Source organism: Eschrichtius robustus, chromosome 2, assembly GCF_028021215.1.
Source record: "Eschrichtius robustus isolate mEscRob2 chromosome 2, mEscRob2.pri, whole genome shotgun sequence".
Taxonomy (NCBI): domain Eukaryota; kingdom Metazoa; phylum Chordata; class Mammalia; order Artiodactyla; family Eschrichtiidae; genus Eschrichtius; species Eschrichtius robustus.
This window is the reverse complement of record NC_090825.1, coordinates 119,706,893-119,722,238: the sequence shown is the minus strand read 5'-3', so window position 1 is coordinate 119,722,238 and position 15,346 is coordinate 119,706,893. Positions and strand designations below refer to the sequence as shown.

Here is a 15,346-nt window from a genome sequence, read left to right as displayed (position 1 = left end):
CCTCACCACAACCTAACTCACAGATCTCCTAATATTCAAAATGCCTCCAAATCCTTCTTCTGTCCATATATTTCTAAAAAATACCACCCTTGACTTAAATCACTAGGAAATATGACCACTTTCTGGCTTTTAGGGTATAAGAGAAGGCTGCAGAAATAGACCTAAGAACAGTTCAATCATTCTTCAAATGAACAAAGTCATTCAAAAAAGACCTCTCTTTTATCGACTGCCTTTCCTGCAGAAGAAAAAAAAATTGAAACTACTCCAACCATAATGTCCACTCCCATGAAACCCTGCCATGATGTCTGGAAGAAGGCCAACAGTAATTGGTGCTGCTGTGAGATGCAGGGGGTCCCTCTACAGAATGTCTATTAAGACCATATTACAGCCTCAATGTCTCTAAACCCACAACTATGATATAAATAATAAACACAGTAAATCGTACAAGGAAGAATATATGATGTGAGCAGATAGGGTAGAAGACAAAAAGTTCAAAAGAAATAAATGTATTGTAAGAAAATCTACAAGCATGAGACGGACTATGTATCATAGAACCTTTGGAAGATGATAGAAAAATAAGTAAAAGTTATGAATTATTATCTAGGTGGAGAGAGGATATTGACAACAGTCCTCAAATCCACCCCAAAATGGGAACAGACATAAGGATGATGTCCTGATTTCAACCATCTGGACGTCTGCTGATGGTAATGTTCCTTTAAAAAGCCAAACCTCTAAACTGTTCCAGGTTAAACGAAACTAAGGAGATGTGACATGGTGAAAACCTGGATTAGAAAAAAATATTTTAGTGGGACAACTGGCAAAATTTGAGATCTGAAAAACAGATAATAATATTGCATCAATGTTAATTTCCTGGTTTGATAATTATACTGTGGTTATGTAAGATGTAACATTTGGGATACCTGTGTAAAGGGTACTCTGGAATTCTTTGTACTATTTCTGTGACATTTTTATAAGTCTGAAACAATGTTAAAATGAAAAGTTAAAAAAAACAAGCTAATACACACACACGTACAGCCTCTGATAAATTCTTGACTTACAAAAACATTACCTTGCAGATGGAGGAAACAAAATAGGGAACTTTTAATTTGGCCTTAATTCTGACACAAATGAAAAACTAACTGGCGACAAACCTTCAGAGTTACAGCCTCGCCTATGCCAACCTCTTCAGAGAAGGTCAAGCAATAGTTAACCTAGGACACAAAAATGGAGGAAAGAACTTCCAGAAAATATGAAATTATGTGTAGCGTTAACAAAATAGGGAGAAGGCAGAATAGTGACTGCCCTCTAGAATATAGAGTGGCAGGCATCTTCTATCTCTTCTCAGAGATGGACCCACAGGCAAAAGGGCTGAAAGGGACTCAAACATTAGCCAGGTGGAGGGGCACACTATCTCCGGGCTCTTGGCTGAGAGCCCTTGTAGCTGTTAGAGACTGCAGCTCCCATGGTTCCTTGAGAAGACAAGAAAGGTTTTCAACTTGGGAGTTAGACGGGCCTTGTTAGCACCTGGGGGCGTCTGACAGGTTGCTGACTGCTGCTGGAGGACAGAGGTGCAGGCATCCTGAGGTCCCCATTCAGATCATGCAGCCTCGTGGACCTGGAGAGCAGCAGCTCAGGTGGACCTAAGAAGTACCCTTTATATTCACCACTCTGAACCTGAGCAGCAGGGGTTGGTTGCCAACAAGAATGAAGTGAAAAAGTCCTATCAACCAAGGAAAGGACACCTGAAAAAGTTAGGTTTCTACCATGGGCTTTAGAAAACAGAACTAAGAGAAATGATGGGTGTGATCCCAAGGCCAGAAATTTGAAAAAGAAATACTACTACTACTACTATATATAGCATGAATCATGTGCCACTGTTCTATGTACTTTACATACATTACTGTATAAAAAAGGAGAAATATGTACAGCTGGGAAACATGAGAAAAGATTTTCAATCCCATTAGTAATTCTGAGAAATGCAAATGAGACAATTCTCCACCATCAGACTGACATACATGTACATACACACAGAGACTCACAATAATACAGTACTGGCAAAGGTGTGGAAAAAATGGGTACCCTCATAATTTAGTACTTTTCTGTGGAGAGAGTAATTTGTCAATATCTATTAAAACATTAAATGTGCATATACCATTCAACCAGCAATTCCATTTGGTAAGTATCCTAGAAAAATGCTCAAATAGGTAGACAGTAAAGTACATAACGAGGATTTCATTACACCATTGTTTGTAATGAAAAGCTGAAAACAACCTCAATGTCAAAGACTGTCTACTAATCCATATTAAATCTATACTAACTCAAAAATTCTGCAAAATAGAAGAATTTTATTTCTAGATGTACAAGTACAGGAATAAATACTCAGAGAAAATTCTAGAGGGACACACACTACACATTTAAGTCTAGAGAGGGACTTCTCTAGAGTTAAATATGGCTAGGAATGAAAGGTTCCACAACCCAAGTAACTAATGCCAGTGACAAAGGAAGAATGAGAGATGACTGAAAGAATAAATGTGACTCACAGGGACCCTCTCCATTATTACTTTTACTTAATAACAAAATTAGCACATGCTGACTGTGAAAAATTCAAACAATTCAGAAGTCCTTCTCACAATCAATCCTACACCCTCTAAGGTTAAACGAAAATAACAAAGACAAAAATAATGAAAGGAGAGTAAAGGAGGACACGTTATAACAGGGGCTCAAGCCTAGAAAGGCAGCAGTGTGGAGATGAAGCCGACAGTGATCTGAGGCTTGCAGAAAATGCTAAAGACAAGCAAAAGGGCCTTTATGTTCTATGTAGACCCAAAAAATGAACAAAGAAGTGAGAATTAAACAGTGGATCTGTGCAGGTCTATAAAGGTAGGTGGGGAATCACCAAGAAACAGCCTCAGTTTAGAATACATCACACCAAACCAATACTTTCATTTTCCTTAGGTTCAGTCATCTGATTATCTGACAAGTGGATACTAAACACTTACTCTGTGCCAGACACTATGTATAAAAGATACAAAAACCTTTTTAAAAAGTGACAATGGTCTTGTCCTCTGGAAGATGGCTATCCAAGCAAGAGGACCGATATTAATCAAATAATCACACTAATCGATGTACAGCTATAAGCTGGGACAAGGGCTTGGAAGTCAGGAAGAAAGTCTTTGAAAACACCTTTGCAAAGAAATGGAGAAATGGGGTCCACAGACAGCATACAAGGGTCCATGAACTTCAATGACAGGGGGAAGAAAATAAACCTTTATCTACATTAGCCTCTAACTGAAATTTAGCATTTCCTTCAAATGTGAACGTGGGCAACAACCACATTAGTGTTAGCAGTATCTGCAACTTTGCCACCAGTAGAAATCACAGATATTTCATATAATGTTACTGTTGCTGCAGGTAACTTGAAATATCATTTATAGGAGTTGTCAGACTGCCCTCATATCTTATTATTTACTGTGGTAATAAAGAAGTATATATTTATTATATCACAAATGGTTTTAATATTTTGATAACTATATTTCTATATTTTTTCCTTTGTAAGCCATATATTTTATACATTAAAAAAATTACTCTGAGAAAGGATCTAAAGGCTTTACCTGATTGCCAGATGCATCCATGGCACAAAAAAAGATTAACAGTCACTCAGCTAAATTCTGGTACAAGTAAGTAGATATGTATCTAAATGAACTATACAATCAAGAAATTCAAATAACTTCAAATCCACCCACACAGTCTCAAGTAATGGAAGCAACATGGTTCGTGAAGAAAAATAACCTCAGTCATCCACAACCCCTCCCCTTAGTTTTGACTCTAGTTTTTCAACAAGTATTTGCTGAGTGCTTACGCTGGGCCAGCTGCTGTGCTCGGCAATGGGGAAACTGCAGCAAACAAATGAAATTTCTATTAATGTGGCCCTTCTTCATCTTGGTATCCTCATTGTTCATCAAGGTAATTGGTGGACAATCTATAAATGTTTGCTAAATGCTAAAAGAGGAATGCTTAGGACCTGAGTAAGCACCACCAGTGTGTTATTGAATTGTATGGTTCAAGCCAAAATCTTCTGGCCATCAACATTTCCATTTCTTAGAAGAGTTTCATCAACTCTCCATCACAAAACAATTTCACCTAACCTCCTCCTCTTTTCTCCCAACTTGTAGCTCAGGCTCCTCAGTTAACTATTCTATGATTTTCATGAGAGACTGTTCTTCTAAAGGACATCTAACCAAAGGGAACAAGGAAAGATGTGAATATTACTAAATTTCTTTTAAGACTTGAGCACACTGGTGTGATAGTATATGTACTGTTATGAATTCTACCTATATAAAAACACGCACATGATTCAAAGATGAAGCTTGCAACCAGCTTCTTAACTCAGTAAGAGAAAAAGAAACACAAACAAGTAACATGGAGGTATAATCCAATTTCCCAGCAGCTTGGGGCTGAGTGGGGGTGGGAGGTGGGGAAATGGAAAGTAAATTAGGAACCTTACTTTCAGACGCTTCATCAGTTCACACTATGTGACATTACAAAGAGAGCTTTCACAAAATGGGCGGAAGTATCCTTCCAAACCACCCTTCTACTCAGAAAGAAGTGAGACCTGCATCACCACACAGGAGCTTAGCAATTCCACCCACACCTTCCTAACCATCCATACTCCTTTCATTGCTTATTTTACTAAGAAAGGAAAATGTAAGCATCAGCGGTAGAGTGATGAGCTGAGCCTGGCATACAACTGGGATTACAAATTACCAGGCCTGGGCCGCATCGTAGCAAATGAGGCTAAAGATTACTTCATGCTTGTCCAACTCATAGTCTGAAAGTTCAGACTGACTGCTAAATGAAATCACATTTTCCATACTAGTGAAAGCATTTCCTGCCCTACACGTTGGCGAGCCCGGGCAAGGTGAGTAAGTAAACTCTGTGCTCAAAAGAGCCAAGTAATTTAGAAACCAAGCTAGAAGGAGAATCCAGGTATCCCTGCCTCTGTTCTCCAAAAAGATAATAGTAAAAACTAACTTTTAAAGAGCACTTCACCATGTAGAGGCCTTGTGCTAAGCACTTTACCTATATGTTGGTCCTTACAAAACAATCTTATAGAAAGATACTATTATTATAACCATTTCGTAGGCAAAGAAACATGCTCAGAGGGATTAGGTCATTTTCCAGTGTTAGAGAGCTATTAGTGGTGAACAGGGATTTAAAGCCAGGCTGCCTGAGCCCACATTCTTAACCACCATGACATTTTGCCTCTGACCATGGGATCTCATCTGAACAGTCATCAATCTTATTTTTTCCTTTAAAAACCAGCTCACTCTTTTGGATATCAGGTGCAGACTGTAAGATGCAATGCAACTGACCATTTATTCTACGAGTTCTTTACGAACTCACGGACTGGAACTTGGGCTTAGGAGAGAAAGGTTGAGAGAAGGGCACACTTTGTTCAGTCTCAAAGTCCACAAGGACTAAAACAGAAGATTTCTTTAAAATGGAGGTGAGCAGTAGGAAGCCATGCTGTCTTGTCCACTTGCTAGAGGAGTGGTTTTTCCTTAGTCTCCCCGTTTTTTCCTTCTTCCATAGCAGCAGCCACAACAGAGGAGCTCCACTTAAAAAGGATGGGTAGATGCCATTCAACTATGGCTTCCTAATAATTCAGCAGTGCATAGGTTGTAGTAAAAAGAGCACAGAGCTGGAAGCTAGGAGACCTGGATTACTGACCCAAGATCAACCATTGACTGGCCTTCTTAGGTAGTGTTCCCGCTTATTTTAATAAGGGCGTGATACTGGCCTGGCTGTGGGCTTCATTCTGCTGCACAGTTAGGAGGTTGAGCCATATGAATTCGCCAATATCGGGCCATTTTTAACTTACAAAAGTGGCAATTTCATAGCTTCAAACAAATATATGTATTTACACACAATCTTTGATGCTACACCACCTGTTTCTTCCCTCTTAATTCCACATAATTCTGGCATCTGCCAACTTTCTACCTTTCTGGATGTCAAAAGAGATTCAAGTACTGGCTCAAAGTGGAGAAATATTTAATTTTACTAAAGAATCTTTGGCTGTGAAGGAAGACTAATACCTCTAAAATAAGGAGGTAAGAGAAGCACTTCCAGACACACACCACTAATCACAGCTGCAGGAATATATGGGAACACAGTTTAAAGATCAGAGAGGTCCAGGTTCTGAGACTCCAGGTTACCCTATTAGTCCCGCTGACATGCTGAGTCATCTTTCCATATGGGGGAGAGAGAATAATAAATACATCAGGTTGGGTGTATATATGTTGGTAATGACGGTGGACTGGTACTGATTCTAATCTGCTTGTTTAATTTAGTGAACATGCTTATGAGCAATATACAAAGAGAAAAGGAGAGAACTTCAGTTATAAGGAGCCAAGAGAAAGGAAATTTGCTGTCTCTAAAATTTCTCCTGGCTGCAGTATTTATGCAGCTTGAACTAAGGTTCTGTGTCCCATTTAATATGGAAAGTCTATTCTCAAGCCTGAGACAGTGGCCACTGAATATTAAAATGAAAGTTTATGTGGCTGGAATGGTGACTCTATAGCTTGTCAACCCAGATTTAGTAGAAAATGAAGAAAATCCAGCAGAATCATTTCAACATCTGTAGGCCTTTTTTCTTTTCTTACCCTACTGCACTAGCTAGGACTTCCAGTACCATGCTGAATAAGAGTGGTAAGAGTGGACATCTTTGCCTGGTTCCCATTCTTAGGGAGAAAGCATCTTGTCTTTCACCATGAAGTATGATGTTCAGGGTAAACTTGCGGTTTTCACTCCTGGCCAAGTATCAAAGAACAAGCTCTCTGAACTGAAAATTTAATGGAGTATAGATATCAGAGTTGGGAGAAACTGTGTCATTTTTGCCTACCTCATGTCTACTGCTCCTCCTCACATAACAATGCTTTGATTTCTCCTCAGGGGAAGCCAACCTTCCTCCACCGTTAATACAGTTCTAGTGCAGTGGGCAGGTGAGTCACATCTGGTCAATTCACCTATCCCATCCTCTGGTCCAAGTATTTAGTCCACTAAAATTCAAATATGGGACTTCTTTGGAATTATTAGGCAAAGCTCTCTTTCTACTATACTTAGAGACCAGGGATATCAGGCCATGACTGAAATTTGGCCTTCTACCGGTTTTTATAAATAAAGTTTTATTGAAATGCAGCCACACTCATTCATTTACATATTGTCTATGGTTGCTTTTGAGCTACAACAGCGAAGCTGAATAGCTGCCATAGTGACCATGCAGCCCCCAAAGCTTAAACTACTTACTATCTGGCCCATTACAGAAAAAGTTTCCTGGCTCCTGTTCTTGATAATAAGATGTAAGCCTAGAACAGTTAGGAAGCATATCACCACTACACAGAAAGAACCTCTTGGAAATGAAACCAATACAAAAGAAGAAACCAACTCCAAATATTATGGAAGCCCCTGGATTCAGATGGGCCAGAACTACTATACCCCAATATTTTTCAGTTACGTAAGCCAATAATTCCAGCTTTTTCTCAGACAAATTTGAATTGGGTTTCCTTCATTTGAATTCGAATTCATCACATGGATCAAAACCATAATGCTCATCATAGAAACACAACTCTAATTTCTTCCTCCATTACACATCCATCAATAACATAAAGACATTCAACTTTTCTTTAGACTAGAATGTCACTGGGTGCTAAAAACTATAATTTATTTAACAATTAACTAAAACATTGTAAAATCAACTGATTCAGGGTTCATTTACGGTTTTTTTCCCAACCAACCATCATGAGGTGTTATTGAACAATGAAAGAACAGAAAGGGTGGAAACCAAGATTACCAACGGCTCCCAAAAAAAAAAAAAAAGAAAGAAAGAAAATATCCAACACTGAATAATCAATCACAGAACAACCGAGCTGTAAGTATAAAAACAAAAGATAGGTGCTGCCATTAACATCTCCCTGAAGTAAGGGAAATACTCTAAGATCAACTAGAGAAAGAGGTTTCTGCTCCCTTAGCAAAGCCAAAACTCCCAAGGGGACAGCCTTAACTAATTAGGGAGATGGTGATTAAAGCCGGAGCTGCTAACTGTCTACTGGGTATATATCTCCAGCAATGCTCCCTAGAGGCTCTCAGCAATGGGAGACAAAATGAGGCCTAACATTCCTGCCAATTATACTGTCATCACATGTCTGTATTTCTCTCTCTCTTTAGGAAACTTAAAAGCACACGGAGGTGTGGTTTTCAACACAAACTCTATGTCGCTGAGAGGAAATAAATTTATATTATGTTTAGAAAACAATCATTTGTGCTTAAACTTATTTTAATGTGCACATTCTGGAGCAAGGAGATGTCTCTCTCAACAGCACACTTTCCATCTGCAGAGGCCAGATGTTAATCTACGGGAAAAATAAGGTGCTTAGTAAGAAAAGCAAGCATATGCAGACAGAGAACAAATATCAAGTGGTGGGAGAGGGAGGTGGGGAGGTTTAAAATGCAGTGAGTGGAGCAGTTTTAGAACTCCAGCTTATTGGAGGGAACACACACACACACACACACACACACACACACACACACACAAAAGTGGGTTTTTCACTCATACGAAGAATAGTATGCCCTGACAGGATTTTTCTTCCTGGGCATTTCCTCCCCTATGAGTTGAAGCAACATTCAAGAGAGTCAGAGAAAGTACTGTAAAAATGTACTGAGTGAGGACTCTTAGAAGGCAATTTGACATTTTACCTCTATTAAAGATGAAAACCAAAGACATTTAGGGCTAGATATGGGTTCTAATTCTAGCTTTGCCACTGTGGTGGAAACTGTGAACCACCCCACAGCTTCTGTTCTTCCTCCTTGAAGTGATAAGATCCCCTGGGCTCCGGCTGGGCCCATGGCTGCCTATGTTCAGCCTACTTTTCCCATCCTCCTTGGTAGATATATGTGGCCATGTAATTATTTGGGGGCCAACAGAAGTGAGGTGTGCATCTTCTGGCTCCCAGATGCTCTCATCTCCATTATCTGCCTGGAAAATGGAAATGAATGGAACATGGAAAGCCATGGGTTGAGGATGGCACTGATGCCGACCAGGATTCTTGGCCTTCCCCAATCAATAGAAATTGACTAGAGGCCAGACAAGAAATTCAGGCAAGGCTTTATTGGGTCCACTGTTGCAGCAGGTGAGGGGGAGCGAGAACAAGTAACAGGTCCCTGCGGGGGGTCGAGATTGCTCCTTATATGGGGTGAGGGTAGGGGTGTGTCCAGGGGTCGGGCTGGAGGGGTAGCTTAGGTGGTTTGCCCACCCCTTAGGTGGTGGTGTGTGCAGGGGGCATGTGCAGTACTGGGCTTTTGCTCCCGACCCCCTGCTTTTGCTCTGGGTTCTTCAAAAGTGGCAGTGAGGTTTTTGTCCTCTTTGTATCTTTTGTCCAGAATTTGCCCCAACTGCGCATGCACCCAGTTATTTTCAGTCCCTTATAGTTTCTTTGTATTTTGTTGCTCGAGGAGAGGTGTGTCCAGGTGCAAGCACTGCAGCACTGCAGCAAAGGGCCCCAGGTCCCAGCCCGTCTCAGCACAATGACCCTGTTAGGCACAGACTGCTCACTTCTGAACTCTGAGACAGAAATAAACTTCTATCTTATTTAAGCCACTGCACTTTGAAGTCTCTTTGTTACAGCCACCTAGCCTGTACCCTAGTAATATAGCCACTTACAATCTGTGTAACTTGGGGCAAGTTATTTAACCTCTTCTAAGTTTCGGTTTCCTCATCCGTGAAATGGAATCATAACATTTACTTTGTAAGGCACTAAGAGGAATCAATGGGTTAAGAGATGTCACGTGCCAAATCTGTGCCTTACACACAACTAACGGTAGAGGACAACAGCAAAGATATGAAGGACTACTTAGGAAACTGCTTCCAAAGGCCTATGAACATCAAGCAGCTATTGTGCCCACAAAGCCCCGAAGGTAGAAACGTGTAACTGCTTTTGAGAGAGCTATCAAAAGTTATCAGTAACAAAGTATTCAGGGAAAATCAGGGGATATCCTGTATTTTAGCCCAGCAGAAGAATTAAGATTAAATAACGTTTAATTAACTAGAGTTTAGCAAACTGCACTTAAATCTTTAAATAGTTCTTTAAATCTTGCTCTGTATTATTAAATGTTATACAAACACTAGTTATTTGCTTATGCTTAGTTGCCTGTATTGAGTTCCATGTTTGGATACAAAATACCTGAGTAGAAAATGACATGAATTGATACAGAACACCTAACCAGGGTAGGCTAAGAAAGAGACACACAAATGAACTGGAATCATCTATACTGGACACCCCACTTGATGCACAGAGTTCTACAGTCAATGGAGGCTATGCATGCCTCATGTCCCCTGCACATATTTCCCCCTTTTGACAGTGCCTTCGTAAGTGATCATTATTGGTCCAATTATTGGCCCTCTGACAATGTGGATTCTGTTTATCTTTTACTGGTAGGACATGGTTAGACAGTACTCTTACGACTTCTGTAACCTTGAGATTTGCTGAATACTGGGGTTGAGATCCTTGACCGCAAATTAAGATGACTACTGTGACTCTAGGGACTTCCCCCAAGGTTTTTCCGTGGGTTTCACATGTCACAAGATGCAGAAAAACCACAAGATTACATCACCCAGCAAAGACCAGCATCTCTGAAATGGGAGCATGGATCACATTACTAGGCTTAACTCCTTTCATGGGCCTGGGTAATCCCACTGCTTATAATGGGATGTGAGCCAACTACGGCAATGGGAGGCTGAACCAGAGGGCAATGAGTAAAGGTTCTGCACCATCTGTATACACTTTTATCATCATCTAACCTGTTAAAATGGATCTGAGGTAACGCTTTGGGCTGCACTTTGTGGAGGCATCGATAGGTATTCAGTAAGCCAGACTGGACTGTGCTTCCTCTAAGAGTCCTCGGGGCACTACAACTGCCTCGGTGAAGGGGGGGGTCTCTGGTGTGGCATCGTGCAGGACCCATGCCTTAGACTGAGAGGCCAAAGCCCAGGAGTTGCATCTATACAGAAGCAGTGTCAATATCCACAAACATCAGTTCAGGAATTTAAAAAAGTCCCTCTGGTACATTGGTCTCAAGAGCCCAAGGCTTTATTTAGAGCAACGGCAAAAATCACTGCACTAAGGAAACAACAAACAACTCGGGACCTTTATTCTTGCTCTACTTCCCTGAATTGTTACTTACAGGTTCCCTTCCATCCATGGCTTCCATCCAGAGCCTCCGGTCCTCTTCAGACAATGCCTGCATGGTGATAACTCCGGGCCTGCGGAGAAACGAGGACACGGATGTGAACCCAGCGCCACAGGTAGAGAGATCCTGATGAAGGTGAGCCTTGAAGAAACATCTAAGTGAGCGAGTGAGAGCCTGCTGGGGTTGACGGCACAGAGAGAGAGAGCACCCTTCACCTCTTCGCAGCCACCTTCCAGCCTCAGAAAGCAAAGCTATCACCCCCAAATCCCTCTCAATAAGCCCACCTCCCTCAGGGAGGTGGGAGGAAACACAGAAGACAGGACTCTACGTACAGGTAAGGGACACAGAGGAGTCAAGCGATTCCCTTCGGCGTTTGAGATCATATTCATTCCTCTTCTCCAAAATGCTTACTAGGGTACTTTACTCCCAGTAGGAGTAGAATAAACACGTTCTTAAGTGAAGAGAATTACTGGACTCAATAAAAAGAGGGGGAACATCCACGCTGGAGGGATCCTGGTCTAATATCTAGTCCAATGCTTCTAAACTGCTTTTGACATGAAAAAGTCTTATGGGGATAATGGGCGTTATAATTAGTATTTAGTATATTTATATAATATGATTATACTAAATGTATACAGCATTTTTAAGTGAATCTTTACCATGGCAGATGCTAAGGTCTTTACATGCATTAGCTCTTTTCACTTTCTCCTTGAAATCTGCTTGTTCTTTCAAATTGAGCACAAACCCTTCAGAAAGCATGCACACAGTATCAAATGGTGTTTGTTGCGTACCCCTTACAGATGTCACACAAGAAGAGGTGTGTGCCACTAACATGAACTTGGGAGAAGGGGCTACAAGCCCTCTATGCTCATTAATGCAGGAGTTCTTGACTTAGGGTCCACAGATGGGCCCCAGAGAGTCTAAAAGCCACCCTCCCCCACCAAATGTATATGTATTTTTCTGGACAAACAATTCAAACTGCAACCCACAAAAAGTTAAGAATTAATGACTCAAATCCTCATCTTTAAAGTCTGAGAAAGCCTAAAAGGGAGGCCGAAGTCCACTGAGCAAGAATTAAGACTGCAGCACTGCTCAGGATCACAGAAGAGCGTACACACACAAACACACACACACACACACACACACACTCACACACACACACACACACACACACACACACACACACACACACACACACACAGAAACGAGCTCCGCGACGCCCTGCGCAGCACAAGCCTGGGCCCACAAGCACCAAAGCCTGTTCACTCAACCCACCTACAGTCACTGTTCCTGGCTTATTTCCATAATTCCAATGAATAGGCTAGATCTATTAATACTTACGTTGAATGTATTTTAAATATCACATTTGTTTCTTTTCAGTCATCATCCCTCAACATCCCTGAAGAAAAAAAGTTTTCAAAGATGTGAACATGTAAGTAGAGAGGGGCTGGGGATGAGGGGCACTGGGGTGCGGGTGTGAGTGCGTGAGGTGGTGAACAAGGCGGGGGGCGGGGGGGGACAGAGAGACAGGGGGGAGAAGCAGCAGGGGGGGGGGTTGGGGGGGTGTGGGTGGGAGGGTGGGTAAGAGGGTGGATGAGAGGCAGGTGATGGGATGGACGCTGATTCCCGAGAGGGCAGTCACTCCTGTGAAGGCCACACTGGGTGCTGGCACCCAGACACAGTGACTCAGAAGACACAGTGACTCCCTGCACCGGCCAGGACACTCCCTCTTCTTCTCAGAAATTCTCATTCTCAGGCCCAAGTGCCCATTTCCCACCACTATCAGCACATCCAGTGTGCGTGACCCGCTGGGTATCTGCAGACTGCTGGCAGCCACAGCCCTACGGCCGGGGGCTGGGTGGACTGATTCTATTCTTCCACCTTAAAGCCACGCACAAAGCTTTAATGGCTTTGAGATAAAAAGTCTACAAAGCTGCAGTCCACTGTGGAACTCTCTAGTCCCTGGGCCTGGATCTTTGTGTGTTGCTCTAAACGTTGTTGTGCCTGGAGCCCTGGCTTCAGAATCATGCATGCCCTTAGCATAGAGGCGCCCAGCCCAGCCCCACCTCACTGAACCTGAACTTCGGGGCTGGGCCTGCGAACTCGGATTTTAACCATCTCCCCAGGTGATCCTGAGGCACAGTTAGGTCTGAGGCCCCTCTGCTCACCCAGACGCCCCCCTTTTTCCTTCCTGTTCCCCCCACACTGGAAAGCAAAGACACCTTCCTCTCCCCGCTGGGGTAGAGCTACTCTCTACATGCCAACGTGTCCGTGTCTCCAGTTCATTTCCTGCTAGGTGTTCACCAGCAAACAGTGAGACCACAATAGCTGCCTAGCAGACCAAGGTCTCAGGGACCTCGCAGATGTCAAGGCAACTTCATGGCACACAGTGTGAAATTTCTACCCAGAGCCACAAAGAGGAAGTTCAGACAAACTCAGAGGCTGTGAAGGGTGGGCCACTTGGCCTTAGTAACCAGGAAAGTCAACAGGATTTGTTTTCATTTCGAGAAGAAATATCAAAATATACATTCTTTTCCACATGTGGTTTTGTTCTCCTTTTTTGTTGTGGGAGGGGGTGGTGGAGAGCTGAATAAAGTAGATTTAACGCACTTGATTCTAATCCTATCACCTCAAGTTCAGAAAACTTTCTCTTAGCCTGGTGTATGTACATCTGGATCTGTATGTACTATCTTTTCTAGGCATCTAGAAAACACTCAGCTTCAAATTTCTTTTCCTTTATTATAACTTAAACCACTATTACATAAATCTCTTACGTGTGTAATTCCTAGAACCAAGGTAAATGGGTCAACTTTATTTTGGAATCAAGCAGTTAACTTCCTTTCCATATTTACCGTCCCTATGCCCCTACTAACCACCATCCCTCAAAACAAAAGAAAACAAGCAAAACTCTCAATGGCCCTACACGTTCCATGAGAGTCCCTGTAAGACAGTATGTTTTCATTCAGGTATCAATTTAGTTCATTTCTGAAATGCATCTGGCTTTTCATAACAAAAGTGGAAAGAAAAAGAGAGGGAAAGAGACAGAACTCATGAGGTGGGAGTGTGGAATGAGAAAAGGAAAATATGACACAATAAAAGAGAATTGGAGTAAATGATCAGAGCTCTTTCCAGCTCTGCAAAGAATTGTGATCCTCAGATACAGAGAACAAACTAGTGGGTACCGGGGGGAGAAGAGTGAGAGGGGGGACAAAATAGGTGAAGGGGATTAAGAGGTGCAAACCACGAAATAAGTCATAGGGATGTAATGTACAGCACAGGGAATACACAGTCAATATTTTATAATAACTTTGTATGGTATGTAGTCTATAAAAATATCAAATCACTATGTTGTACACCTGAAACTAATATTTTAAGTCAACTATACTTCAATTTAAAAAAAACAGTTGTGACCCTATCAAACAATATAATAAAAGAAAAACTACAATAATAATAACCCAGCACTGTGTGCCAGATAGTGTGCTAAGCATTATCTATTAATTAATTCATTTCATCTTCACAACTACATCATGAGGGAGGTATACTCTCATTATCCCATTTAGCAGATGAGAAGATCAAGCCTCAAATAGGTTAAGTACCTTGTCCACAGTTACAGAGCCAGGATCTGAACCAAGCAGTCTAATGCTTTGCCCTCAAGCACAAAGCCACAGGAAACGTGGAGATACTGCGCCCCCAGAGAGCTCATGTTGACCACCCATGTCCCTTGCCATCAAAACGGACTAGACGCTCCTGCAAGGCCTTTAGTGAGCTCCTGCCTGGGATCAAATGAGGGCGAATGATAAAGAGCTCTGTGAAACCTAAAGTGCTTCATAAATATGAGGGCTCAGGACACCAATGTAGGCAAACAGCCAATCCAAAAACAGGAATCCAATAATGGCCAGTGTGACTGTGGCTTACTTTCTACAGCAGTGGTTCTCCACATTTTTTTCTGCCTCTAAATACCCAAGAGATGGAAAGGCAATGAGTTTTGTAAAAGAACACAAAAAGCACTAATCATAAAAAATAAGGATAAATTGGACTTCACCAAAATAAAGAACTTCCAGTCATCAAAAGGTACTATTAAGAGAGTAAGAGAAGATGTTTGTGA

General features: G+C 41.8%; 1 protein-coding gene across 3 annotated transcripts in view; it reads right to left on the bottom strand.

Moving 5' to 3' along the window:
• ARHGAP26 (Rho GTPase activating protein 26) overlaps positions 1-15,346 on the bottom strand; it is a 474,900-nt gene that overhangs the window by 291,438 nt on the left and 168,116 nt on the right. For all 3 annotated transcript variants that reach the window (XM_068536090.1, XM_068536092.1, XM_068536091.1), the window contains one exon: positions 11,236-11,314. In XM_068536090.1, the coding sequence (XP_068392191.1) occupies positions 11,236-11,314 (79 nt within the window). The remainder of the gene's footprint in view (positions 1-11,235; positions 11,315-15,346) is intronic.